The sequence below is a fragment of the Psittacula echo genome, assembly GCF_963264785.1.
Source record: "Psittacula echo genome assembly, chromosome: 6".
Taxonomy (NCBI): domain Eukaryota; kingdom Metazoa; phylum Chordata; class Aves; order Psittaciformes; family Psittacidae; genus Psittacula; species Psittacula echo.
Window position 1 is genome coordinate 78,312,642 of NC_137743.1, and position 27,022 is coordinate 78,339,663.

The 27,022-nt window shown below is 42.2% G+C and overlaps 1 protein-coding gene across 1 annotated transcript in view; it reads left to right on the plus strand.

Annotated features, from left to right (window-relative positions):
* Positions 1-9,311: 9,311 nt before the first annotated feature.
* Positions 9,312-27,022, plus strand: part of COL5A2 (collagen type V alpha 2 chain) — a 114,389-nt gene continuing 96,678 nt past the window's right edge. Inside the window, exon 1 of the mRNA XM_080622052.1 lies at positions 9,312-9,563. Coding sequence (XP_080478178.1) covers positions 9,461-9,563 — 103 coding nt within the window. The 5' untranslated portion in view covers positions 9,312-9,460. The remainder of the gene's footprint in view (positions 9,564-27,022) is intronic.

Genomic DNA, 27,022 nt, shown 5'->3' on the forward strand with positions numbered 1-27,022 from the left:
CTTCTGGTAGAAAGAGACTGGTTTTGTGTTCTGCATTTCCAGATCTATTGCTCTACTGAGATGTACTAGACAAAGAGGACAGTAGTTGGTCCTACCACTCCTACTAAATTTGGGTTTGTTACATAATCTAAGCAAAATGTATAACCATTGTAGATTGAAGGTGCATTGACTCCAGAAGCCACAGCCCTGGATTCTCCTCCTAAGGGATTTTTAGCTTGTATAAGTTTTCCTTGGCACAGAAGAGAAATGAGCTCCAAAAAGTCTTTATCTGGCTTTACTTCTACTGAATGTATGACCTTAGGCTAGTTTGCTATATTCCACATTCCTCTATTCTTACGGAATCCTAAAATCTATGGCAAAAGTGGAGAAAATTTGCTGCATAAATATATAGTAGTATTCTATGCAATGTTGGTTTCTCTCCTGTTGAGAGGAGGAGGGGGGACGTGATACTGAGCATACTTGGAATTATTTATCTGCCCACTCTTAATTGTTTAGCCTGATTCTGTTTACAGTGGTGCTAACTAAAGAATTTTTATTACTCGTATCCAATGTGATGCTATCAAATAGCTTAGGCCTAGAAGTAAATTTGTTTAACTGAAAAATGATGGACTCAATGACTTCTTATGATGCTTGCAATAAAATTGAAAATCTCTTTAAATGTCAACATCATGGCTTGACTTCACGAACGAAGATTTGGGAAGGGCTTTACCCACACTTACTACAAGCGTGCTGATGGCTAAAAAGGCCAATGTGGGATAGGCAAATCTGGTTGCAAAGAAGCACAGTGAAAAGTCTCCTTGGGTGGTATAGGCGGGGGGCAATTCTTTCTATGTTGTCTTTTCTCCTTGAGACTAATTCTGCTTGTGTTCTCAAAGGAGACAACGGCATTATGTACGGTATGTCTCCAAGTCTCCCGATTGGAAGCCAAGGTGGACCACTGGTGGTAGTCAATATGGCCAAGGCTGAGGTATTGTTTCAGGGAGTCCTTATATCTCTTCTTTGGGGCACTTCTCTTGCGGTAACCATTGGCGAGTTGACCATAAAACACAATCTTAGGAAAGCAGTGATCCTTCATCCTAGAGATGTGCCCTGCCCAGCGCAGATGTGATTTCAGCAATATGGCCTCAATACTGGTGACCCTTGCCTGTTCAAGGACAGTAACATTTGACGCGTAGTCAGTCCAATGGATGTTTAGACTTGTACGGAGGCAGCGCTGATGGAAGCGTTCGAGGAGTCGCAGGTGATGGCGGTAGATAACCCATGATTCAGACCCATATAAAAAAGCAGACAGTACAATGGCTCTATAGACACTAATCTTTGTACTTTTCTTCGGTGTTTATTGCACCAGACTCTTTTATGGAGTTTTCTGAAGGCTCTATGCGCCTTTGCTATTCTGTTGTCTATCTCTTTGTCGATCGTGGCATCCGAGGAAATAATGCTTCCCAGATAGCTGAACTGCTGAACTGACTTAAGCTCTGACTCGCCAATGGTAATGTGGGGATGATGATAATCTTCTTGTGGTGCAGGTTGGTAGAGAACTTCTGTCTTCTTCAAGCTGATTTCCAGCCCAAAAAGCTCAGCCACCTCCGCAAAGCAAGATGGTAAGCACTGCAGAGCTGCTTCTGTGTGGGCAACAAGGGCGGCATCGTCAGCAAAAAGCAGTTCATGGACAAGATGATTTAGGGTCTTAGTGTGGGCCTTCAGTCGCCTTAGATTGAATAGGCTCCCATTGGTATGATATCGAATATAAATGTCATTTTGTTAGTTGAGATCTACCGTAGCCCTTTAGAGCATCATGCCGAAGAAGATTGTGAATGAAGTTGGTGTGAGAACACAACCTTGTTTCACACCATTGGTTATTGGGAAGGGCTCAGAGGGTGCATCGCCATATCTGACTTGGCCTTGCTGATCCTCATGTAACAGAATAATCATTTTGAGGAACTTGGGGGGACAACCTAATTGTTCCAAGATCAGCCACAGGCCTTTTCTGCTCACAGTGTCAAAAGCTTTGGTGAGGTCAACGAAAGTTGCATAGAGCCCCTTATTCTGTTCTCTACAATTTTCTTGCAGTTGTCTGAGAACAAATACCATGTCTGTGGTACTTCTATTAGCTCTAAAACCACACTGACTTTCAGGTGGAAGTTCTTCTGCGATAGCGGGTACTAATCTGTTCAAAAGTATTCTTGCAAGAATTTTTCCAGCAATGGAGAGCAGAGTTACACCTCGGTAGCTTGAGCAGTCTGACTTTACACCTTTTTTCTTACACAGAGTGATGAAGATTGCATCATGAAAATCTGAGGGTAGTTTACCTTGTTCCCAACAGCGCACAACTAGCTCGTGAAATTTAGCATGAAGTGCTTGGCCTCCAGACTTCGGGTGGGATTCCGTCAACCCCAGCTGCCTTGCCAGTTTTCACCTGCTGTATAGCCTTAAGAGTCTCTCCCATGGTAGAGGCTATATCCAATTAGTTTTTCACCGGATGTTGTAGAATGTGTTGGATTCCTTTGCCTTGGACTACACGGTTAGCACTAAAGCGTGTTTGAAAATGTTCAGACCAACGATTCAGGATGGAGATTTTATCTGTAAGAAGTGTTTGGCCATCTGCACTAAGTAAGGGGCTTTGAACATGAAATGTGGGTCCATACACTGCTTTCAGGGCCTCATAGAATCCTCTGTGGTCACCCAAATCTGCACATAATTGAATCTTTTCTGCTAGGTTGAGCCACCACTTGTTCTGGATGTCTCGAAGTTTCTGTTGGAGTTTACTACATGCAAGACGAAAGGCTGTTTTTCTTAATGGCAAAATGGCTGAGCGAGGTGTGCTTGATGGGCAGATCTCTTCTTTGTCAGCAATTCCTGGACCTCCTCATTGTTATCGTCAAACCAGTCTTTGTTTTTCTTTAAGGAAAACCCAAAGGATTCTACAGAGGACTGCAGGATGCTATTTTTAATATGTTGCCAAAGTGCTTCAGGAGAAGAATCTGTAAGATGGTCTTCAAGCCTAGTTTGAAGGTTAGTCTGAAAGCTGTCCCTCACTGCTGCTATTTGAAGACTATTAACATTGAGCCTCCTCCTTGGAATGCTGCCCCTCTTAGGTTTGGGCTTAAGGTTAAGTTTGCAACGCACAAGGTGGTGTTCTGTTTGACATCCTGCACTAGGCATCGCTCAGGTGTGACAGACATCGTGAATATTTCTCTGGTGCACTAAGACATAATGAATAAAGTGCCAATGTTTAGATTGAAGAAGCATTCAGGTTGTCCCTTTAAATATAGATCCATGATCATAGAATAGAATCATAGAATAGTTAGGGTTGGAAAGGACCTTAAGATCATCTAGTTCCAACCCCCCTGCCATGGGCAGGGACACCCCACACTAAACCATGCCACCCAAGGCCTCATCCTGGCCTTGAACACCGCCAAGGATGGAGCATTCACAGCCTCCCCGGGCAACCCATTCCAATGCCTCACCACCCTCTCAGTAAAGAATTTCTTCCTTGTATCCAATCTAAACTTCCCCTGTTTAAGTTTGAACCCGTTACCCCTTGTCCTGTCACTACAGTCCCTGATGAATAGTCCCTCCCCAGCATCCTTGTAGGCCCCCTTTAGATACTGGAAGGCTGCTATGAGGTCTCCATGAAACCTTCTCTTCTCCAGGCTGAACAGCCCCAATTCATACGGGAGGTGCTCCAGTCCCGTGATCATCCTCGTGGCCCTCCTCTGGACTTGTTCCAACAGTTCCATGTCCTTTTTATGTTGAGGACACCAGAACTGTACACAATACTCCAAGTGAGGTCTCACGAGAGCAGAGCAGAGGGGCAGGATCACCTCCTTCGACCTGCTGGTCACGCTCCTCTTGATGCAGCCTAGGATACGGTTGGCTTTCCGGTCTGCGAGCACACTGAAGCCGGCTCACGTTCATTTTGTCATGGACCAACATCCCCAAGTCCTTCTCTGCAGGGCTGCTCTGAATCTCTTCTCTGCCCAACCTGTAGCTGTGCCTGGGATTGCTCCGACCCAGGTGTAGGACCTTGCACTTGGCATGGGTAAACTTCATAAGGTTGGCATCAGCCCACCTCACAAGCGTGTCAAGGTCCCTCTGGATGGCATCCCTTTCCTCTGGCGTATCAACAGAACCACACAGCTTGGTGTCATCAGCAAACTTGCTGAGGGTGCACTCAATCCCACTGTCCATGTCACCGACAAAGATGTTGAACAAGACCGGTCCCAACACTGATCCCTGAGGGACACCACTCGTTACCGGTCTCCAGCTGAACATTGAGCCATTGACCACAACTCTTTGCGTGTGGCCATCCAGCCAGTTCTTTATCCACCGAGTGGTCCACCCATCAAATTGATGTCTCTCCAATTTAGAGACAAGGATGTCGCATGGGACAGTGTCGAACGCTTTGCACAAGTGCAAGTAGATGACGTCAACTGCTCTGCCCCTGTCCATCAGTTCCATAGCCCCATCATAGAAGGCCACCAAATTGGTCAGGCAGGATTTCCCCTTAGTGAAGCCATGCTGGCTGTCACCAACCACCTCCTTGTTTTTCATGTGCCTTAGCATGCCTCCCAGGAGAATCTGCTCCAAGAGTTTGCCAGGCACAGAGGTGAGACTGACTGGTCTGTAATTCCCTGGGTCATCCATTTTCCCCTTCTTGAAAATGGGGGTTGTATTGCCCTTCTTCCAGTCATCGGGAACATCACCTGACTGCCATGATTTTTCAAATATGATGGCCAGTGGCTCAGCAACTTCATTCGCCAGCTCCTTCAGGACCCACGGGTGGATTTCATCAGGTCCCATGGACTTGCGTATGTTCAGGTTCTTAAGATGGTCTCGAACCAGATCCTCTCCTACAGTGGGCCTCGAGTGTTCATTCTTACAGTCCCTGTGTCCGCCTTCCAAGACTTGGGTGGTGCAGTCAGAGCTTTTGCCAGTGAAGACCGAGGCAAAGAAGTCATTCAGAACCTCAGCCTTCTCCAAATCCCTGGTAGCCAGTTCTCCCGATATCTTCCGGAGGGGGCCTATGTTGTCCCTAGTCTGTCTTTTATTCACTACGTACCTATGGAATCCTTTCCTGTTATCCTTAACATCCCTAGCCAAGGTCAATTCTAACTGGGCCTTAGCGTTCCTCACCTGGTCCCTAGCTTTCCAGACAACATCCCTGTATTCTTCCCAGGCCGCCTGTCCCTGCTTCCACCTTCTATAAGCCTCTTTTTCCTTTGAATTTTCCTGAGCAGCTCCTTATCCATCCATGGAGGTCTCCTGGCCCTCCTGCTGCACTTCCTTCTAGTTGGGATGCAACACTCCTGAGCCTGTAGCAGGTGATCCTTGAATAACAGCCAACAGTCTTGGCCCCCCCTGCCCTCTGGATCTGTATCCCATGGAACCTTACTAAGCAGGTTCCTGAAGAGGCCAAAGTCTGCTCTCTTGAAGTCCAGGGCAGTGAGCTTGCTGCACGCTCTTCTCACTGTCCTGAGGATCTTGAATTCGACCATCTCGTGGTCGCTGCAACCAAGGCTGCCCTGGAGCGTCACATTTCCAACCAGCCCTTCCCTGTTGGTGAGCACGAGGTCAAGCATGGCACCTCTCCTTGTCGGCTCCTCTATTACTTGCAGAAGGAAGTTGTCTTCCACACAATCGAGGAACCTCCTGGATTGCTTGTGCTGGGCTGTACCTTCACTCCAACAGATGTCAGGGTGGTTGAAGTCTCCCATGAGAACAAGGGCCTGTAAGCTTGAGGCTGTTCCTATCTGTCTATAGAGCACTTCATCCACAGAGTCCTCTTGATCAGGCGGTCTGTAACAGATCCCCACAGTAATGTCCCCCACAGGTGTTCTCCCTTTAACCCTGACCCACAAACTCTCTGTCGACTGCTCACCCGTCCCCAGACAGAGTTCCATACTCTCCAGCCTATCCCTAACATAAATAGCAACTCCCGCTCCCTGCCTGCCAGGCCTGCCTTTTCTAAAGATTCTGTAACCTTCCATTCCAACACTCCAGTCGTAGGAGCCATCCCACCATGTTTCTGTGATGCCTACTATATCATACTCCCGCAGTCGTGCACACATCTCTAATTCCTCTTGTTTGTTCCCCATGCTATGGTCGTTTGTATAGAGGCATCTGAGCCGAGCTCCAAATGAAGCCGGCTCATTGGCTGGGGCGGCTGGAATTTCTCTGCATCGCTCCGAGCATTTATTGTAGGTGCTGGCAACTGACTGGGTGTGATGGGATGAAACAGTGCCCCCCTCTCCCAACACATCTAGTTTAAAGAAACCTTGACCAGCCTGGCAAGCTTCCTACCAAAACCTCTCTTCCTCTTCTTTGCCAGATCAGCTCCACCAGCCCCCAGTAGACCTGGCCTACTAACTTGGGTCCTGTATTCAAGACACCCAAACCCCTGACTATGACACTACCCTTTTAACCATTTATTAACCTGGCCAATCCTCCTAGCTTTTTTAAGGTCCTCCCCTGTATCCTGGAGAATTGACGAAAAGACAATCTGAGCTCCATAGCCCCTAACCACCTCTCCCAGGGCTCCGTAGTCCCTCTTTATATTCTCCAGGCTACTTCTATCAACATCACTAGCACCCACATGGATCACCAGAAGTGGGTAATAGTCCATGGGACTCACTAGAGCAGGCAGCCTCTCTGCAACATCCCTGATCAGTGCCCCAGGTAGGCAACACACCTCCCTCGAGACCGGGTCAGGCCGACAGATGAGTGCTTCTGTCCCTTTCAAAGTAGAGTCCCCTACCACTATGACCCGTCTCTTTTTCCTGGCAGCACCAGTAGTGATCTTCTTTACTGGTGCACCAGCCGGTTGTTTCTGGTGCAAGTGACCTTCCTTCTTAGCACCCTGCAGGACAGCAAAGTGGTTCTGGGTGGGGACAACAGCTTTAGGAGGAAGCCCCTTGTTTTCAATTGTCCTCTTCCTCTTTTTTTGTTGTTTTTTGTTGTTACTATTTCCCAGCTTCCTGGGTTGACAGCCTCCTCCACTCCTCCATGAGCTTCAGGGGATGCTTGAGGCCCCTGCACAGTTTGGGCCTGGAGGAGGCAGTCCTGCTTCCTCTCAGCTTCCCTGACATCTTGCAGCCTATTCACAGCATCCCGCAGCTCAGCCCCTGCTGCAGGAGGACCTGCACCAGGGAGCACCGAGTGCGGCCCTGCCCATTGGGCACCGTTCCCTCAGGAGACCAGTGCAGGCACTCTCTACACTCTGAGCATTGCACTGCAGCCTCCCCTCTCATCGGCTCTGGCTGGGTGCCTACGCTGGCCACCGCCGGGGCAGCCAGAGCAGAGCTCCCAGACCGGGCCCTGGTCATACGGCAAGTACTCACCATCCCGCTCGCCTGCCTGCGTGAACTCTCCTCTTAAATAACTGATTTCTGTACATATTACTGTGACAGGTTACCTCCCACAGTGAGAAACCTTGATTAGTGTGGTTTTTAAAAATGTGTCATTTGCCTTTTCTAATGTATGCAGTGATTTTCCATAGTATAGTTCCATATGATGATTTAGCAATGGCAGCGCGATGGGTTATGGCTGTAAGCTTTCATGTTTGCTGCTCTCTCATAACTAATGAGCACATGGAACAGTGCAAAGGTCAGATCTGGTTGTAAACTAGATGTATCATCTAAAGCACCTGGTGTTTCTAGCCAGCATCGCATAACATCACCTGTCCAAGGGAAATTTCCTGGGGTTCTGCTGAAGTATGACATCTGAAACATAAGACTTTGGAGACTAGCAAACCAGTGCAAGTACTCATGAATCTGTCAAAACAGAACTTCAGCTATGACTGGGCAGGTTAACAAATATTAACTTTTGATTTCCAGTTCTGAGTTTCTCAAGTGATACTTACCAATGATTATGATTACTTCTTATTTGTAGTGGCTTGCAGTGCTTCAAAAACTCTCTTTTAGAGTGTTACCACTCTCAAGCAACAGGGACTGTTGAATACTACACTCCTGCAATGAAACCCTGTATGAGTTTAAGATTGCTGAGTGAAGACTGCATGGTGCAAGACAGCAGGGAATTTTGGTTTTTTAATTTTTTCAGCATAGTTTTACATTAATCTTTGGTTTTGCTATTCAGGTAATCTTGGTTTAGCATTGCAGTGCATTTTCTGGGTTACCTTTCTTCTGCATATGCTAGTCTTTTGAAGAGACAGAAAAAAACTTCACAGGCTTTAGCATTTTGCATCACTGAGAAGTGCTAAATTGTGCTGTTTCCAATGTGCCTAAATCCAGGCAAAGAGGTTTACTTCTCACCATATCCACTTCGAATGGGACTGTTCTCAAGCTGAAACAGCTGAATGTTAGAAAACCTTCCAGCAGATGAATCTGTATTTCCCTGCAGCAGGTATATGCAATCCCATTCTTAGCAAATACGGAGATTAGTGATTGAGCTTCCTTTCTGCAGACCATAAACACCATGGAAAGAAAAAAAGGCTAGCATCCTGCTCCCAGTTGCAAATGATCCACAAAAGAGAGATCAACTTAGTGCCAACACTAGAATGTTAATTAAGCAACACTGTTAAGGGCTAAATGCTAGGCTGGGCCCTAGGTAGCTTTCCAGTTTTCAGGGAACAAGGGCGGAGAGCCTCGGAGAAAAGCAGGTAATTGGATAGTTTAGATTGTCATTCTGGTGTTAGAAGTGTAGAGCATCTTCCACAGCTTTGCAGTAGTCTTCCCAACAGGCAGGACAGTGAGCACTGAGCACACTCAGCATTTAAGGAAAGCGTACCTTCCCTTTGGAAGGTAGAGGAGGTTATCCACAGGTTCCTGAAACAAACTGCCTGCGTAGCTCTGCGGCCCCTCTCAAGGGACTGGAGTCCCGTTTGATAATACAGTTACAGCGAGGCAGGGGGCAGTTATCAAAACAGAAGAGGAAATCCTCGCTCGGCAAGCTGGAAGGGATCACGTTCCTAATAAGGCAGCCGGCTCTAAACGGGGTGATACCCTCCCTTCCCAGGAGGTGTGGACTGGGTCTGTTGAAAGCCAGGCTTTCTCTTCCTGACAGCTTCTTAAGGAACTATGCTTTTGCTTTCTTACTAAGTGGTCCTGACACAGCACATGCACTACACAGCAGCAGGAAAGTACCCTGCAAGTGTACTTGTAAAGAGAAAAGTTCAAGGAAGAGCGAAGTCAGCTCTGATTCAGTTCTTTACCATCAATCAGGCTGCTGCTTGTCAGAGAGTGGATGATTAGGAGCCTGAACGAGCTGAAAAGGGGCAGGAAGAGGAGTGGAGGCAGCATTCTTCCTATTTAAAGCTGCATTCCCTGAAAGGAGTGTTTGCAGACTGCGCTGGAGCTGGTGCTGAAAAAGAGTGCTGGCAGACTTTGTCCTGGAACTGATGCTGAACGGCAGAAACACTCCCCGGCTGGCTTCATGGTGCTAAAATAATCTCACGTTTCTCCACTTTTTGCTGCCCAGAAGGATACATGCCTGATACCAAGGCATGATGGCAGTCTGGGTACAAACGAGAACTTTTTTCATCCTGGCTGCTTTATTAGGCCGATTTGTAACCATAAAAGCACAAGAAGAGGAAGAATACGACGGTGGTGAGTTTCACTCCCCCTTCTGAAAAAAAATCCCGGCAATAATTCCCACTCGTAGCGCTCAATGTGCTTCATGTGCGATCTGGATAGTAGGTGAAATGGAAAACCTATGCGGTACAGGAGGAACAAGACTTTTATATACTGAGCAGGGGGCAGAGAGGTTTGTGCGTTGTGCTTCTGATCGGAGGCAGAGGGAGGCTTTGGGAGCCGGGGCTGTGCGAGGCAGGCTTTGGGAGCCGGGTTTGGGGCGCGGATGGCGGCCGTGGCGACCGGGACGTTCGCAACAAAAGAAGGCGCTCGGGATGGGGCTGAGGGCGGGCTGCGGGGCCGTTGGGAGAGCCGGGGAGGACTGAACGCAGAAGCCTCGCAGGGCGGAGCCGTTTGCGCTAAACTACATCGGCTTTATCCCATTCTTTGTTTTAGAGAAGTACGGAAACGTGCATTTCCCTTTCTCCTTTCTGCTTCTTTTCTAACTTTTCTTGTGTTATTCTCCCCTTTCCCTTCTCGTCCCGTTCCCTCTCTGTCTCCCTCCCCGCCCCGTGTTGGCGGGGGTGCCGGGAGGGCTCCCTGGGGCCGCGGCGGTCCGCGGCGAGCTCAGGGAGCGCAGGAGGGCTGGCGAGCGGCGTACCTGTCGCCGCAGCCTGAGCTCTCTGTGGCTGCTTGAGAGCCGCTTTGATTTAACATCATTTAGTGGGTTGAGAGTGATGGTGAGGAGAATGCGCTGGGACTGTCGCCTTCTTGCAGTGCGAGCAGCCTGGCTACGGGATTGGGCGGTGGCTGTTGTGCTCCCAACGTACTTCCTAGGCTTCTCCTGTGTAACGCTGCCTTCTTTTGCAAATAATGCCCAATAGACACTAGTGCTTTACCCTGCAATACAGTTTGCAATTATTGCGTATTTTCAAGAGTTTGGATGGTTGTGTGGGTTTTTTTGGTTTTTTTTTTTTTTCTTTTTTTGTAACTGAACTTCTCTGGCCGTAAGCAGCAAGTGAGGAGGAGTCAAAGCCTGATGAATAAACCAATGCAGTAACTCTGAAACTCGTGTTCTACTTGTGTCCTGACTATGCACAGCTGTGTAAGGAGTCCCACAGAGGAGGCACTTCGTGTAACCTTGGGAGTGTAATTCATACACTTGCCATAAAGGGAAGCATATATTATGCATTTTTCAGTTACGTGTACTACCAAAGACAACAGTTATGGAAACATTGACTTTGTTTTTTGTTATCCATTTAGCAAAAATGATCACTTTTCTTCTGTTAGAAAAACAAGTGATATTTCAGTGAGGTTATTAAGTGTCATTTACCAGTTTGTGCTATTATGGACATTATGGGATGAGCCAATAATGTAGCAACACCTTCTGGGATGTACTCCCCATATGCTTCTGGCTGAGGAAACTGAGAGGTACATGGTAAGGCAAAGAGCAAAATACATTAGTAATAAATTAGTAACATCTGTTTGCACTTACTTCACTTACTGATGTTGCTGTTTCAGAGTGTAATAGCTTTTGTCTACCATACATATGATGAGGCTCATTTCTCCAGTGTTCATTGTGTTAAAAACCCCCACCAAATCCCAAAGCTACTTGAGTGAGTTGTGAGGGATGGTGCACAGTGAGGTAGGAGGAGAGGGTACATCCTGCACATTGGTCTGGTTTAATTGCCTCAAAAAGGGGTTTCTGGTTTTTTAGTTCCTGAATAAAGCCCACAAGTGCTGCAGCATCGGCAGGTTTTTACCATTAGTTTGTCTTGGGTTTAGTACTTATGCACAGGTTTAACATCATTGTACACTGTATCACTGTGCAGGTGATTCTGCCTGTACGGCTGCTTCCCATGGTCCATTCAGTTGGTTAAATTTGTCACTTGAATATAGGTGCTGTGATAAACAAATATTGGAGGTCTCTGCGGAAACAATGCTACAATGCTTTACCAGCCATTTCTCATGGCTGGTAAAAAGCAGAAAGGTTAAATACTTGTTGCTAACCTCAGCCCCAGTGGAATAAATAGTGTTTGCAGAAGTATGTTACAGAGTTTATCACATTAAGGATGAGTGATATTGATAAGTTGAATATAATCAGCCAAAATGGTTAAAAAAAAAAAAAAAAAAAAAAAGAGAAAGAATTGCAATACTTCAACTGTTTTGTTTTGTGGTTTTTTTGGTTTTTTTTTTTTTTTTTGGTTTTTTTTTTGTTTTTTTTTTTTTTTTTTTGTTTTTTTTTTTTGGTTTTTTTTTTTGTTTTTTTTTTTTTTTGGCACTTACCATTGCTGTGCTTTTAAGAAATGCCAGTTTCTGTATTCATTTTTTTTTTCCTCTCTTGGAACCTTTGCACATTGATCTGTTTTGCTCAAGAGCACTTGGCTGGTTGTGCTATGTAGTATTCACACTTAAAACGCACATAAAACTGTGGAAAAACCAGACACTTTCAAACCTAGCACAACAAAATTGGTAATTTTGAGACTAGCTGTTTAAAATGTGCCTATTTAAAAGCTATTTAGGAATAAAGTCAGCACTGCAAAATCCTAGAAAGAGTAAAAGATCCTGGTTTTAATTTCTGTGTAGGGGCCCAGACTAGTTTAGAAATGCAGTGGGGCCAAAAAGTGCCCAGGAGATGGCTGAGATTGTGCTGTATAAGCATGGAATGCTTGGAAGCCCTGAACCTTTGGTGTAAGGATTTCCACACAGTGTATAATCTTTCTTCTTTCCTTAGGATTCAGGGTAGAGGAAAGTACTTACAGAAGCAGTGCATGCTTCTGGATCCACTTTACCATCCACTTGTGAGTGTAAATGTGATTCTTCAAAAAGTTAAAGAAAACTTAGACACATACCTTCAATGGAAAACTTGACTCAAAGCTGAAATTGTAGGAGTTGCTTCATTTGAGAGGATTTGTCTGTGCAAATTCCACATGAGCATGGCAGTGATGGTCCATTGCCACCATCTCCTGCATTTCTCGCTGCAATCCTATACTTACCTTTAGGTTCTCCTCAGTTTCTGCAACACATCCTTGTCTCTGAATTTTGTGGTGATTTATCCTTCCCTGTTCCACTCCTGTGGTGTTAGTCATACTTTAGCTCAGATCTGTGTGAGCTCTGGTATTGATTTAAAAGTATCTAATTCTGTCTTGTTTGACAGTGTGGGCAAACAAAACCAAACAATAGTCATTCAATTTGAATTAATGATCCTCTTTGCCACCTTTGATTTCTTGAGGTCTTTCACTTTGTCTGGAGACCATGCAAAGGGAAGAGAATTAATTGGCCTTAAAGGAGACAGAAACAGCTCACATGATTACATGGAGGCTATTAAATATATCCATTATCCCTCACTAATATTAGAGACATTATCTTTAGGGAGAAGAGAGGTTACTACATTGCAGTTTTGTCACTGTGGGGAATATGATGTCACGGGAAAGTCCTCTGTAGCTATGAGGAGGTAAGGGAATTATTGAGGGAAGTTTAAGTTGGAAAACACCTTTTAAAATTGAGTTTAACCATTAACCTAGCATTGCCAAATCCACCACTAAACCATGTCCCTAAGCACCACATCTACACCTCTTTTAAGTACCTCCAGGGATGGTAATTCAGCCACCTCTCTGGGCAGCCTGTTCCTGTGCTTGACAACCCTCTCAATGAAGAAGTTTTTCTTAATACCCAATGTAAACCTCCCTTGAGCAACTTGAGACTGTTTGCTCTTGTCCCATTGCTCATTTCTTGGAAGAAGAGACTGACACCCACCTCACTACAACCTCCTTTCAGATGGTTTTACAGAGTGATAAGGTCTCCCCTGAGCCTCCTTTTTTCCAGTCAAACAACCTCAGTTCCTTCAGCTGCTCCTCACAAGACTTGTTCTCTAGACCCTTCACTAGCTTCCTGTTTCTTCTCTGGACACTCTCCAGCATCTCAATTTCTCTTTTGTAGTGAGGGACCCAGAACTTAACACAGTATTCAAGCTGCAGGCTCACTGGTGCTGAATATAGGGGGACGATCACTTCACTAGTCCTGCCGGCCACACTATGTCTCATATAAGCCTGGGTGCTGTTGGCCTTCTTTCCCACCTGTGGGCAAACTCATGTGTCAGCTAAACATGATGGCTCATGTTCTGCAGGCTGTTGACCAACACTCCTAGGTCCTTTTCCACTGGGCAGCTTTCCAGCCACTCTTCCCGAGCCTGAAGGGTTGCATGGGGTTGTTGTGGTCCAAGTGAAGGACCTGGCCCTTATCCTTGTTGAAACTCCTACAACTGGCCTCAGCCCATTGATCCAGCCCATTCAGATCCCTCTACAGAGCCTTTCTGTCCTTTGGCAGACCAAAACTCCCAGCCACCTTGGTGTCATCTGCAAACTTACTAAGGGTGCACTCGGTCCCCTCTCCAGATCATTGATAAAGGTATTAAATAAAACTGGTCCCAGTACTGAGCCCTGGGGAATATTACTTGTGACTGGCTACCAGCTGGATCTAACTCCACTCACCACCACTCTTTAGGCCTGGCCATTCAGCCAGTTTTTTGCCCAGTGAAGAGTGTTCCCATCCAAGCCATGAGCAGCTGTTTTCTCCAGGATATTGCTGTGGGAAATGGTCTTTATATATATAAGTCTTTACTAAAGTCTAGGTAGACAAAATATGTAGCCTTCCTTTCATCCACTAAGTGGATCACCTTGCTAGAGAAGATTGGGTTAAGTCGGGCAGTAACCTGCCCTTCATAAACTGATGCTGACTGGGCCTGAGCAACTGGTTCTCCTGTACTTAATTATTCCCCACAAAGTTCTAGATCTCAAGATCATTCACTTGCATGTGTACCTCTGTTTTCTTAGTGAGAAAACATGAATGTGTGTGTGCATGCACATAGGTATCAGTTTGTGTGTCTATTCATAGCAAATAACTTGAAAGTATAAATGATTATAGCTCTAAAGAAGCAGAAAATGAGAATCAATTATGTATTAGAAAAAAATGTCACAGTTCTTTGGGGACTGACTCATGACTTTAGAATATTTGTGGTTGCTTTCCCTGCCTGTAAAAGTGTGGGAAAGAGACTCTATACAGAAATTTCCACAAGAACAGCTCTCAAGAAGAATCCTCCTGCTCAGATTGAGCAAACTTCTGCTCAAAATCATGGAATGCATAGAACTGAGGGTCATGTTAAACTGTCCACGTTAGCTTGGGTTTTTTTAGAACATACTTTGTGGTTGAAGAATAATTGCATGCTGTGGTTGTTAGTGCAGGCATTTTTTTCCCCACAATGTTTACAAATATAGATTATTCCCATAGAAACCAAATGGTCATTTCATGCTCTCATTCATGTTTTGGCATGCTCACACTTCATTTCTCGGTAAAGTCCTTTCATCTTTGCAGCTTTTTTCAGTATGATAACGTTCTATTGGGTTCATATGTTCATGTAAAACATTGCAGGATTGGTCCCGTTTAACAGTAGTGTATATTGACATAAAAATAGGCCTTTTTAATTTGTTTAACTCTTTAGACATTTTCATTAAAAACAACTGTCCACCAAAACCCTGCTTAGGAACAGCTCCTGCTGTTTAAGTGGTATTTACTATTTCTATCTGGGTTAAAAGGAATTTATATGATATTTCTGTGGTTAGAATTAGAACTGTTCATCTTGCCACATTATTCGGTTTTTGGTGTTTTGTGAGAAAAGAAACACAGGGATTCTTGTGTGTACGTGTGGGGAGGCAGAAATTCCAAAGGCAGACCTTCATGTAACGCTATGATCCTTTAGAAAAACTGCGCAGATGTTCATGGCCTGTGTGCAAGTATTTTTCCATATAGAGAGAAAGGCAATGAACTCAATGCCAAAACCCAATAAAGTAAGAATGAAAAAATAGTGGAAATTCCAGCTGGAGACATGTGGTCTGTCCTTATATGTACACTGATTGTTTCACCCATGTTTGTCTTTGTGACCCTGCACATTTTTGTGTACAGTCCTGGTGATATAGTTGGGTTTTTTTCCTTGAAAATTATTCTTAGAGTAAATCAAAGTGCCAGTCCAATGGATTCTCACTTGGGCTGGAGATGAGAGACTGCGTTTGCACTTCAGCTTATTTTATAGACAATAGAACCTATTATTAATCTAATGCACAGGGCAAAACCAAGTAACTTTTAGAGTAAAATGAATATATTAATCAGATTAACTTGGAATTCAATTTTTTTGACCAAGACTTCTTGGAGTTTGAACTTTCAGAGCGCAAGGAAAGATTGTTGCGCTCGCTGTCTCAAATCTCAGGCTGCGACAGACCTACCTTGTTAAACTGCCCTTCGAAAGCTTTGCTGAGTCCATCACATGAGGAAGGTTGGGTGTAATTTGAACTGGAATGTCTGATGCATTAATTGAAAGCATAATGAGAAGGGAATGAAGAAAATGTGTTTCTTCTAGTAGTATAAAGTAAGTCTTCTTCAGTTACTTAAGAAAGCAGGTACTTTAAAGCTGGAGAAAAATGGCTTATAAGTCACACAACACTTTGAGAGGTACATCAGGTAACATTGTGTACTGTTTACATCTTTAATCAATGTATTTGTGCACAATTTATACCTTTTCTCTACAGTTTTTATCACAGATTATGTTCTGCAATTTGTGCTTTTCCTGACTTAAATTCTGAGAAATTTGAAGAGTTAGGGGTGTTGCTGAACTACCAGAAAGAATAAAAGAGTGCTACTGTCCAAAGGAAGTGTCATACCAATTTGGTCTATAAATTCATATTTTCTAGGTTGATTTATGGTTATGAAAAGAATAGCATGTAGGAAGCTCTGGATGCTGATAAGCCCTTGGTGCTGTGGCAATTAAAATATCCAAACCGTAGCTTACAATTATCTTCTTAGTAAGCAACATACATTTTTCATAGCCTGCTGTGCTGGCCTTTATTCTTGTAGTGAGAACCAATTCCATTATCCCACTATCTCACCCGCTTTTGCTGCGGGAAGGTCATGTGTTATATAAGCACGAAGACTAAGAACGATTGTCAGAGGGCCAGCGGTGGGATGCTCTCTGTACAGGGAATCTCTATTCAATGCAGATCCTTGGGATTCTGGTTTTATAAGCTGCTGAAGACAGGTCTTGTCTTTGGAGAGCTGGTCTAAGGTTGTTCCTTGGCCATGCTGCTGCCAGCTGAAAGTCGATTGGAGTTTTGGAGAATTTGTATTTTTCTGCAGCTTTGTGTAAATTGTGCAGTTGGGAGAATGATATAATGGAGTTGGGTTTATTCTGGAAAAATTCCACAGTGTTTTGTGTCTTTGCTTGTTTTCATTTATAGCCTTTGGACTATGTAATGGTAGCATGGGAGGACTAAAGAATTAATTTGAATCTCTGTGCCCCTGTTCTTTGGATAATGTGGCTGGACAGAAACACAAGCAGCGACTCTGATACTGCTGGCAGGAATTCAGAGTTTTGGACATGAACTCATTTAGAGTAGGAACAGAAGAGTAAACTGTCTCACTGAGGCCTGTTCCCTGCTGTGCAGTAGATGTCTGGCTGAGAAGGTCTGTACAGTATCTTCTCCAAATACTCTTCGGTCATGAAATGCTTGCCAGCGTCCTCCCGCATGCTGACCATCTGAAGTGAAGGATTAAAGACACAATGATGTTGTAGTGCAGGAAAAGATTAAGGGGGGAGATAAAAGGTATCATCATGAGTCTGTCCTGGCCCAATTGTTCCAAGATTAATACAGCATGTTAACGTGTTAATGAAATACAAGCTAAAAGCCAGGAATAAATTGTTCCTCATTTGAAAACTGTTACCTCTTCTTGGTTAGCTGTATTACAAGAATAAACCTCAGAGGTTGCGCTGAGGGTTTTGTTTAAAACAGTCCTTTCTCTTCCAAGAAATCATGGAAGACCTTGATTGGTATTTAATAATTTTCTGTTCCGTTTTCTGTCTTGTTAAATGTCCCAGTAGGTCAAGAAAAAATGTTTAAGGAAAAAATTAAAGCAGAAGCAGTTAACAGAAGCTGTGTGTTCTCGATGGCTTGTTTTCCACTCAGCTGTTCACTAAATATTTTCTTTACAGGGTTCTACCAAATCTTTTGATCCGATGAAAATGTGATGTAATATGTAATGATTGCTATCCTATGATAATTACTTTTGTCTTATTTTCTGCCTATCTTAAAGTGTTGTGTTTTTTCCCCTCAGCTGCAGTGTCTTAAGTTTTCCAAATACTGAGCCTCACAGGTTCATTGATTGGACAACAGCATCCCATGGCACATTGTTGAGATAAGTAGCTGAAATCTCTTGGAATATGGATATATGGATAGAATATATGATTATGTTTAAGCCATCAGTGCTACTGTAGTGGTATCTAGCTACCCTAAATTAAATTTCTCTTCACATCACAAAACATCACTTATGTTCACATGTGTCTCTGTCCCAGTGGTGGTGATGCTTTGCACAAGAAATGAATGTCAAGAAAGGAGAGCATTCGCTGTGTGGCTGTGATCAGGCATGTAGAAGCCTGCCAACTAAATCCAAGCAAAGCTGAGATTAACCATTGAGGGCTCTAGCTTGCAAAAGATGGTATGGTTCTGGGGTTGTCCTGGCTTAAAATTGCCTAACAGCATGGCTGCTGATACTGATCTGCCTGAAGGTGTCTTTAGCTGTCAGGTATTATTTCTACAAGGAAAGGTAATTTATTATAATAAATTATTCATGATTTATTCATCAAGAAGTTTGAAAATCTATTAAACTTTAGGTCTTTGGAGATATGAACAGATCTTTCGGAAATATTTTCAGGATCAGACTTGCAGATGGTAGCATCTCTGTCATTTAAGGGAGAATTTTAGCATCATTCTTTGCGTGTATTGTTGAATTATAAATTACATAGCAGTTGTTACAGAGGAAAAACATTACAGAGTTCCCCCACCAATAATTTTGAAAAGCTGTTGTTTGATGGCTTAATGCTATGTTGATGTAAAAACATTTGACTGCTAGTAAAGCATTTGGTTCACTCTTTCCTGAAATCTTAAAGTTAGTATTGGCTTGAATGTTGCTGTTATGAGAGGTGGGAAAAATAAATACAGGAACATGATTAGGAGTAATGAATCCTTATTGGGGATGAAATCTCATGGTTTCACAATCAGTCTTCTGTAATCTAGTTCAGGAAAGAAACAAGTTTTTAATGAAATTTGCAGATGAGAATGAGGAATTAAGTACTTGCCATCTGTGTAAAAATACGGGTAAGAAATACCAGGAAGAGAATTATGTTTAAAAACTGTAGGCTAAAGTGGTGGTAACAACAGAGAGGGAGCTAAAACTAAGGATGCTATTCTTCGTCATGTAGTAGGACTTTGTAAAGAAATATACAGGAAAGAGGGGCAGGAACTTCCAGAGCGGCATTGGGTGTGAGGGGGAGCTTGTACCTTTTGAGGAGCCCTTGGCTCTGTGCAACATGCAAGAGATTTTCACATTATCAGCCTTGACGGGGTTTCCTTAGGCTTGTGAGGCATTAAAGCAAAAGTTTTGTCAAAGGGCTTACAAGACAGAGTTGTTGCATTATGCATACTTTGTATCTTCCAACACACAGCATCTAATTTGTTACCCATCCTACATTATATAAAAGAGAACCTTTAAAAAACACTTGAGTTGTTCTGAGTAGTGAAGGGGAATGCATATGGCAACAGCTTCTGAAGACACAGCTAAGAGTCTCATAGACCTAGTATTCAAATCCTAGCACTTTGATGTCATCATTACAGGCAGATCATACAAAAGACTCCCAGTTTCACATCTGAAATGTCATCTTGTTCATTAAATGTGGTTTTTTTTTGTTCCCCTAGCCGAGGAAACTTAGGGGGAAAAAGTAATATATTTCATTTCAAATTCCATGCACTAGAAAAATAATAAATGCTGAATGTAACATATTGCACCATATTGATTTTAAATATCTGTAATTTAGAGCTCTCCCAAATCAGGAATGTTTTGGGCTGTAAAGTATGCATACTTAAATTTCTGAAAGAAATTCATGTGTGTTAACTTACTGCATGTTAAATTTTAGAGTAGTGTAATATATAAAGTGTTAGATATATGTAGTGCATTCTAAAGGTATATACACACACGTCTTAAAACTTGACATTTTATATATGTCAGACATTCCCACTGTATGGGAAATACATTGCAAGGCAGATGCATCTCACTGGTGAAAGTAATGGAGGATGACTTCCAGATGTTTCAATGCTTGCTTTGGCAAGAGTCAGAAAATACTGGAACATGTGTTGGTAACAAAGGAAGGGAAGAACCTGATGTAAAAAGCATCAAGCCTGGCAGCAAGCAAAGCATAACATGGAAAATGGAGCCATGTGGGAAAGGAAGAGCCAACACAACATTATGGCTGCTGTGACAGCACTGAATCTTAGAATTATACTGATGACTGAAGCCTACTTCAGAAATTAAGACTGAAGTTAGGTAAATTGTTCTTTACCTGTTTTTCCTTTTTTCTCTTTTTTTTTTTTTTTTTCCCTTTTTTTATTTTGTTGAAATGTTTACTGTGGTGTTAGAAAAGTTTATCTGGACACTGAGATTGAGTGGCTTGGGCATGCTTTGATTTTATGTTGTTACTGTAAAGCACAGGGCCTTCCTATGAATTTGTGCAGTGCTGAACACAAAGCATCCTTGGTCTCAAATGGAGCCTTAGGGTACTACTGTAATATACATATTGAGTCATCGTGCTAATAATACATTTCTTGAGTTGCATGGATTTTCATGTTGAATAGCTTCAGAAGTTTCAGAAGTGGAATCTAGCTCCTCTGCAAAGAAATCTGCAGGCAGTAAATGTTGCTTGCTCTTAGGTTTCAGTAAGCCCACCTCTCTGAGGGGTTGGCCATCCTCTAAGTGTACAGACCAAAACTCCACAGCTTTACCACATTCTATCAAAATGTTCACATTTCTTGCCTTTTTCAGTTGTATTTTTTGGGGCAGGGTGGGATGATGGGGAGAGAAGAGTTAAATCTTGATCCCTTCAGGCTGCACGTTTGCCTTTACGAAGAGTGTAAGGGCCAACCAGTGTGGATTGTGCTGCTCTAATTTTTGTTAGTAGTATCTTTCTCATGGTTTTAAAATTGAGGGTTATGGAGCACGTCAGTATTTTTTTTCTTTTTCCAGCTGTTCTGTGTTTCTTTGAGCCTTCTCTGGTTTCCTAGGAAACTTCTGCAGGATGGAATTTGTCTGTTTTACAGGCACTGGGCAAGATGGGCAGTTTATTTTGTGTTTGAAAGTAATGAACACAGAAAGTAAATATTTGGTGATTTAAGTCTTCCATTCAAGACAGTACTTTAGAACCTTACTTTAAGCACATGAATAGCCTTATTTCTTGTAATGAGATGACTTATACCTAGTTTGTTTGTCCCTTCATGAAAGAAAACTGTAATTATTTCAGTTTTTCATTTTTAAAAAGGCAATAAACACCAGGGTCTATTAATCTGAAGAATGAAGAAAAATGATGTAGCAGTGAGTTACATGTAATAATAAAAGTTACCTTAGAAATCATTTCTCAGTTATACTGAAAAACGCTAAGTGCAGATAGAGATTATTTTCATATAAGCAGTGTTTTTAAAATCTATCATCACTGGAGTATTGGAGCTATGCAGACTTCTTGTAATCATCCCCCAGATGAAGCTATGCTGAGTTGTGCTGTCATTTTGCACAAATTCATTTGGTTTTGACTGAAGGTTGCTTCCAGTCGTGAGTACACATCAGTACACAAACACAGCCCAATTTCTGGTTTCAGGGCAGGTCAGGGGAATCTCAGTGGCTTTGGTTTGAGCTTGCTCTGAGCTCAAAACTGATGTAGAAAAGGTCCTTGTGTGCCAGTACAGAAGAAGCAGCAACATAAGGCTTTCCAGGTTCTAAAGGCAATCAGTGAGCTTAGGGTGATAGACGAATTCCTGGTAAACCTTGGGTGAAAGCTACAAAATATTCAGTAAACATTTAAGTTTGGGACCAAATTAAGCATGCCTAATCTGGATAGTGACTTGAGGTTTGGTGTGTGTGACATCCTAACCTCTAGCTCTGCCCAGAGTAAGGCTTCAGGAGCCTTGTGCTGAAGCAATAGTAGTAGGAGAGAATGTGACTGTGCCTGGAAGGCTCCTAAGGTCCTGTTTTGTAACAGGACACAGCTGTGGCTTAGTCTAAGTCCTATAAATGTCAGTGAGTGTTGACTCAATGCCATGAGAAGAAACTTTCTGGCATGACAGTTCGCTGCCTTTCTCTTACTGGGACAGAAATCACAACTGAGCAATTGATGACATGTATACATTTCAAAATACCATGCGAGAGAGCAAGATCCTGCTGCTTTTCATGTCGGCATCCAAATTCCCTGTTTTCAAAGCCCCAATTTCTTCATTGGTACTGCTCGGCAAGTAGAGTTCTCTTGTGAAGAGGAGTAACACATTTTGCTTGTTTTGTTGTTTGCAGTTTACTTTGAAGTCTACTTAACCCATGGGTTAAATGGTACAACTTCTGAAAAAGCTAAAATACATCATTGCTTTTGAGATAAAAGTGGTCTATAGGCTGAAAGATGACAAATTGAAGTGAAAGTATGTGGTGTTGGATGGTATTTTTATCTGGACTTACTAGCCACTGATACTCAGATTACCTGGGACACTTTTAGGATCAGGAGAGTATAGCTTCATCAAATAGTTACTGAAGGGCATTTTTCTTGGACAGAGCTGTGAGACACTGTGCAGCAGTTATAATGAATTACAGTGTAAGTATAAGCTGTCTTAAGTGCATGTGTAAAAGCCATTCTCTAGTTTGTTCTCTCATTTCTTCCCTCACACAAGAAAAAAGGTATGGCTTTAGTGGATCCCTGTTATCTCCCAGTATAATCATATAAAATTGAATCTGGTTAGGATTAATGGAATGAATCATCTTCTGACTTTCAGTTGTTTCCTTTAAAACCACAGATTTGGGGCTGGTTTAACAAAAGGGTATACTTTTAAAAAAACGAGTTTGTTTATTATAACTACCACTGTATACATTTGGTCACAAGAAAATAGAAATCAGAATTATCCCTCACCCCCAACCCACTGAACTGGATTTTATTTCTTTATAAGATGGCTAAATTAACTCCCCATCTTGTTCATGTGTATGTACCTGTGCATGCAGTCTTTTCTCTTTTTTTTATCTCCTGCCTTATGGAGACTGAAAGACTGAAATTCCTCCTTGAAGTTTGCAAGAATTAGAATTTCCATTTATACAATGTATTGCAGTTCACAATGAAATGGAAATACGAGGACTCTGCTGTTCCTGCTTTTGCAGACAGCATTGATTTATAACTTTATTAAAGTAGCAGAGTGAGCTTTAGGACATTTTGTCACAGGCAGGACAAATGGCTAATCAATGTGAGCCCTTTTGGCATCTAAAAACCTGAAATTTGAGGCTAGGTCTTGCCTAGGCCTGGTTTTCTTAGTGCTTGTCTCAGTAGGTAAAAGGTGAGGGGGTTTTTTGTGTGTGTGTACATTTTGACAGGTTTTGTTGGGATTTGTGGGTTTTGTTTTGTTTCTTTCCCCAGGAGTTATCTAATATAAGCAAGATGGGGATTTGGCAAATGATTTCAGAGCTGATGGAGGAGAAGCTTCTCTTGTCCCTTCATGTGTTCAATAAAACCAGTGCTTCTAGTACTGCTAACCTTGCTCTGAGAAGGCAACAACAAATGGTGTCACAGAGCTCTGGTTAAGGCAAGTTTAATAACAGAAATTGCATATGGTGCGGCAGACAATAGCCTCTGTCACACTGATAAAACATAGCTAATATGTTCTGTTTAATTAGGAATAGCAAAGTTCAGGAATATAGATACTAAAAAGAAAAAGCGACTGCTCTATAACTTTTAGGTCATTACAGATGCTATACAATTACAGCAACTATATTAATATTTTTGTGCCATGCAGCACAGTCTAGCATCTTAAATGTTTCTTTCAAGTCTTAATGAACTAAACATAGCCCTTGTTCCTAAGGGTGATGTAGGCATGTGCCATTCTTTGTGTAGAGTTCTGCTATACATTTTCATGGACCAGTAGTAGATTTGAGGCTTGGAGACACTGCAGATCTAACCATTATCCCTGTCGATAGATGTACTACTGAAGAACACAGAGTGTACCTCAAAATGCTTTTTTTTAATCTGTTCTAGCTTATGCTACTTTTTTGTTTTTTCTTTTATTTTCACCTTTCTCTTCCCATCCTGTGGGAAACATGTAGTAGCCTGCTACCAGGCAGCTCCAGTCTTGGAAATGGAATTGTCTTCATGTAAAATGCCCGAAGGGCAGTGTTTTTGCTTTCAGTCTAACTAAATGCATACTGAGTTTTCCAGCACTTGTGTTAATACATGCACTGCTGTATTATGAATAGTCTGACAGACTTAGAAAATTCAGGGTTTTGTAGCCTGTGATGTTTCTGGTGTGTCATATATGAATTGAAGCTCAAGTCATATGTTGCACCAGTGCTACAGATGGTTGTTACTAAGAGAAACTTTCTGCAGAAAGAAACATGACTAGTCTAACATGTACTGTTAACAGTTAACAGTATGCTAACGTGTTAAGAGACACTAACATGTACTGTTTGGTCTGAGCATGGACATCCCTTATCTAGTAAAATGGAAAGATTTGGTGAAGCTTTGAATAGGCCGTTACGTATGTTAGGCTGTATAAGAATATTGTATAAGAACAACAGAACAGAGAGTAGAAAACACTTAATATATTACAACTGCCTTTTATCCAAACTGACTTTAATTTTTGATTAAGGAGTATTCCTCTGATTTACCATCCGTTTGAATTCTCTACTTCTATAACCTGTGAATAGTCCATAAATTTCCTGAAATTAATTAGTTCTTGGTTGTGTAGGAAAGTTTTCCACTCAGTGTAGTGTGTTGCCTATGTTCATTAGAAATTAAAGAAGAAAATATCAGGACTTCCAGGTGTTTGTGGTCCAAGTTTTGGAGCCTATGTAAAGCATAGTCTTAGCTCCTATAGAGTGGATCAGTATTACAAGCTCTTCTGATCTGTGAGATTCTCAATTTCAAGGCAGCAATAACCTTTTTGTTCTTCAAGCACTAACAGAGCTTTAAAACAGGAAACAAAGTTGTAGAGAAATTTTTCTCGAGGTCTATTAAAATGCCTCCTTAATTATATTTTAATATTGCTGTATTAGTTGGTCTTTGAAATGGATGTTATTTCTATATTATTTTGAAAAGATAATATTGTTACACCATAGTAAAAAGGCATCAGCTTCCGAAAGAGTCTACATACCAATGCATTATGCCTAAGTTCTTCATGTGTTAAGGATGTTGCACTGCTCATAGGTAGGGTAATGGAAGCATAGAGTGGTGAAGCATCTATATCCAGTTGTCTGCTGATTCTGAATATTCCCTTTGGATACTGATGAAGAGCACTCAGTAATCAGCCTAGTGATTTATTTGCACAGTAGGCAGTAATCAGCCTACTGATATATTCACAGTGACCACCTTATCCTGGATAAGGATGTTTCACAGTGAGCTGTAGACACCTGCCTTACAACAGGAATGTTTAATTGTATAGCAGGAGGATGTCTTACAAAAGACTGCAACACCTTTTCATATGCAGTGCTCTTTGGAAGAAGATCCTTCTGTTACCAGGTTTACATGGATGCTATTCTGCATTTTCATTGTTTATTACCAGATCCGCATGTGGGATTTAACTTACTGCCTTTGAGATATTCTGAAGAGTAATTATGTTTTTAATGAAGTAATCACAAGCTTTGTACCTTACTGTTGGCTTTTCTGCCTTTGTGCCTGATCACTGAACTCCTCAGGGTGTATTCTTTTTTGGAAAGATTTTGCCAGTAATGAATGAGGCCTGTTTTCCATATTGACCTCAAACTGTACATAATTACATAAATTTAGCCAACCATAACAAGGAGGTGTGCATAGAAAATATACTTCATGGAAGGATTTTATAGTGCTTACAGTGCAGTTATGTTGAAATTACATAGCTGTTTATGGGAAATGTATGGTTAGTTATACCCTCTGCTGTGCCTTCCCTCAATTCTGTGTCATGGAAGAAACATCTAATCTGTATCTGCTGTGAGGTTGACTGTTTCTATATTTTGGTTAGAAATAATCTTAACAATAGGAATGACCTTATGGAGCTCTTTAATACCTTTACAGTAATGTTCATTTTCCAATTATAGGAATATTAGCACAAAATGAATTTATTCTTCAATATTTTTAGTTCTGTCAATCAAGGAATTCATTGCTCTGTATATCTGTAAACATCTCCTGCCTGCTCCAGGCTCGATTGTGAGCCTGCTGCTCATCCCTTGGTTAAGGGCAGGGCAATAGGAGACTTCAGAAGGTGCAGTTTCTTTCCTGGGTATGGTAGGGCAGTGGAGCAGCATTTGGACTTGCATTCAATGGACAGGCCTACTGCTGAGCTGCACCCGTCTGAGGGTGAGAAACACATTTTGGGCAGGGAATTCACTTTTATTTGACTTAAGACATTTATTTCTTCATTTCTCATGCCAGCTTTCCTTGCTGCGAGCAAGATCAACAGGAATTGTTGTGTTCTTGCTCCTTCCTTGCACTCACCCCTCTGTGCCTCAGCTCCGTCCCTGGTGGTCACCTTCCAGCATTGATTCAAACTGGGAATTCCCAAATTCTTAATTTCTCATTTGCTCCACAGTTCTTTTCATTGTAGGTGTATGGCTTCAGTGGTAAAAAGGGAGAATTGGTTTATTTAATATGTACTGATTCCCATTTGTGGAACAAACAATTAGGAGGTGCACGATTGATTAATGGTCCTTAATTAAGATTGAGTAGATTTCCATACTGAATAAACATGACCAGTTTTCTTGTTATCCTTGCTAGATTAGCATGAAAGTAAACTATGTGATTAATTTAAAATTACTGCTTAGAACCATGGAATCTTACTCTCACAACCAAGCTGATTGTGAAATGGAGACTTAATTCCATTTTATTCTTGTACAACTTAGCACTGAACTAACAACCTTAGATATTCTACATGTAGTGGAAATACTTTTCATATAGTAGGCGTTGAAATATCTTGAGGGAGAGACACCTGTGCAGGTTTTGTGTATAACTGGGGTAATAAACACTGTATTTGAACAAGGTACTAACAGGTTTATTTGCACAAGAAAAAATTTGGCTGAGAAAATGAGGACTGAATTTTTTAATTCAGGAGGCTCACATGTTTTTATTTATTTTTCCTCTGGTCTGCAGTATATAATGTAAATTCAGACCTTGGAAATGGTCTTAGGAAAATGTATTGGAAGCCAAAACCCCTTTCACCTGAAGAGATTGTGCCTGGAGCCAGTGCTGGGAACCAGGCGCTGTTACTGATTCAAGAGTGGCATCCGAGCTGCCTCTATGTAATGAGCCTGCTCTCTTCTTTTAGCCTGGTACCTTTAAATGCTAAGCCAATCTACTATTCCAGGAATCAGCACAGAACCAGTGAAATAAAGGCGAGCCACCATTTGTTTACTCCATCTTTCAT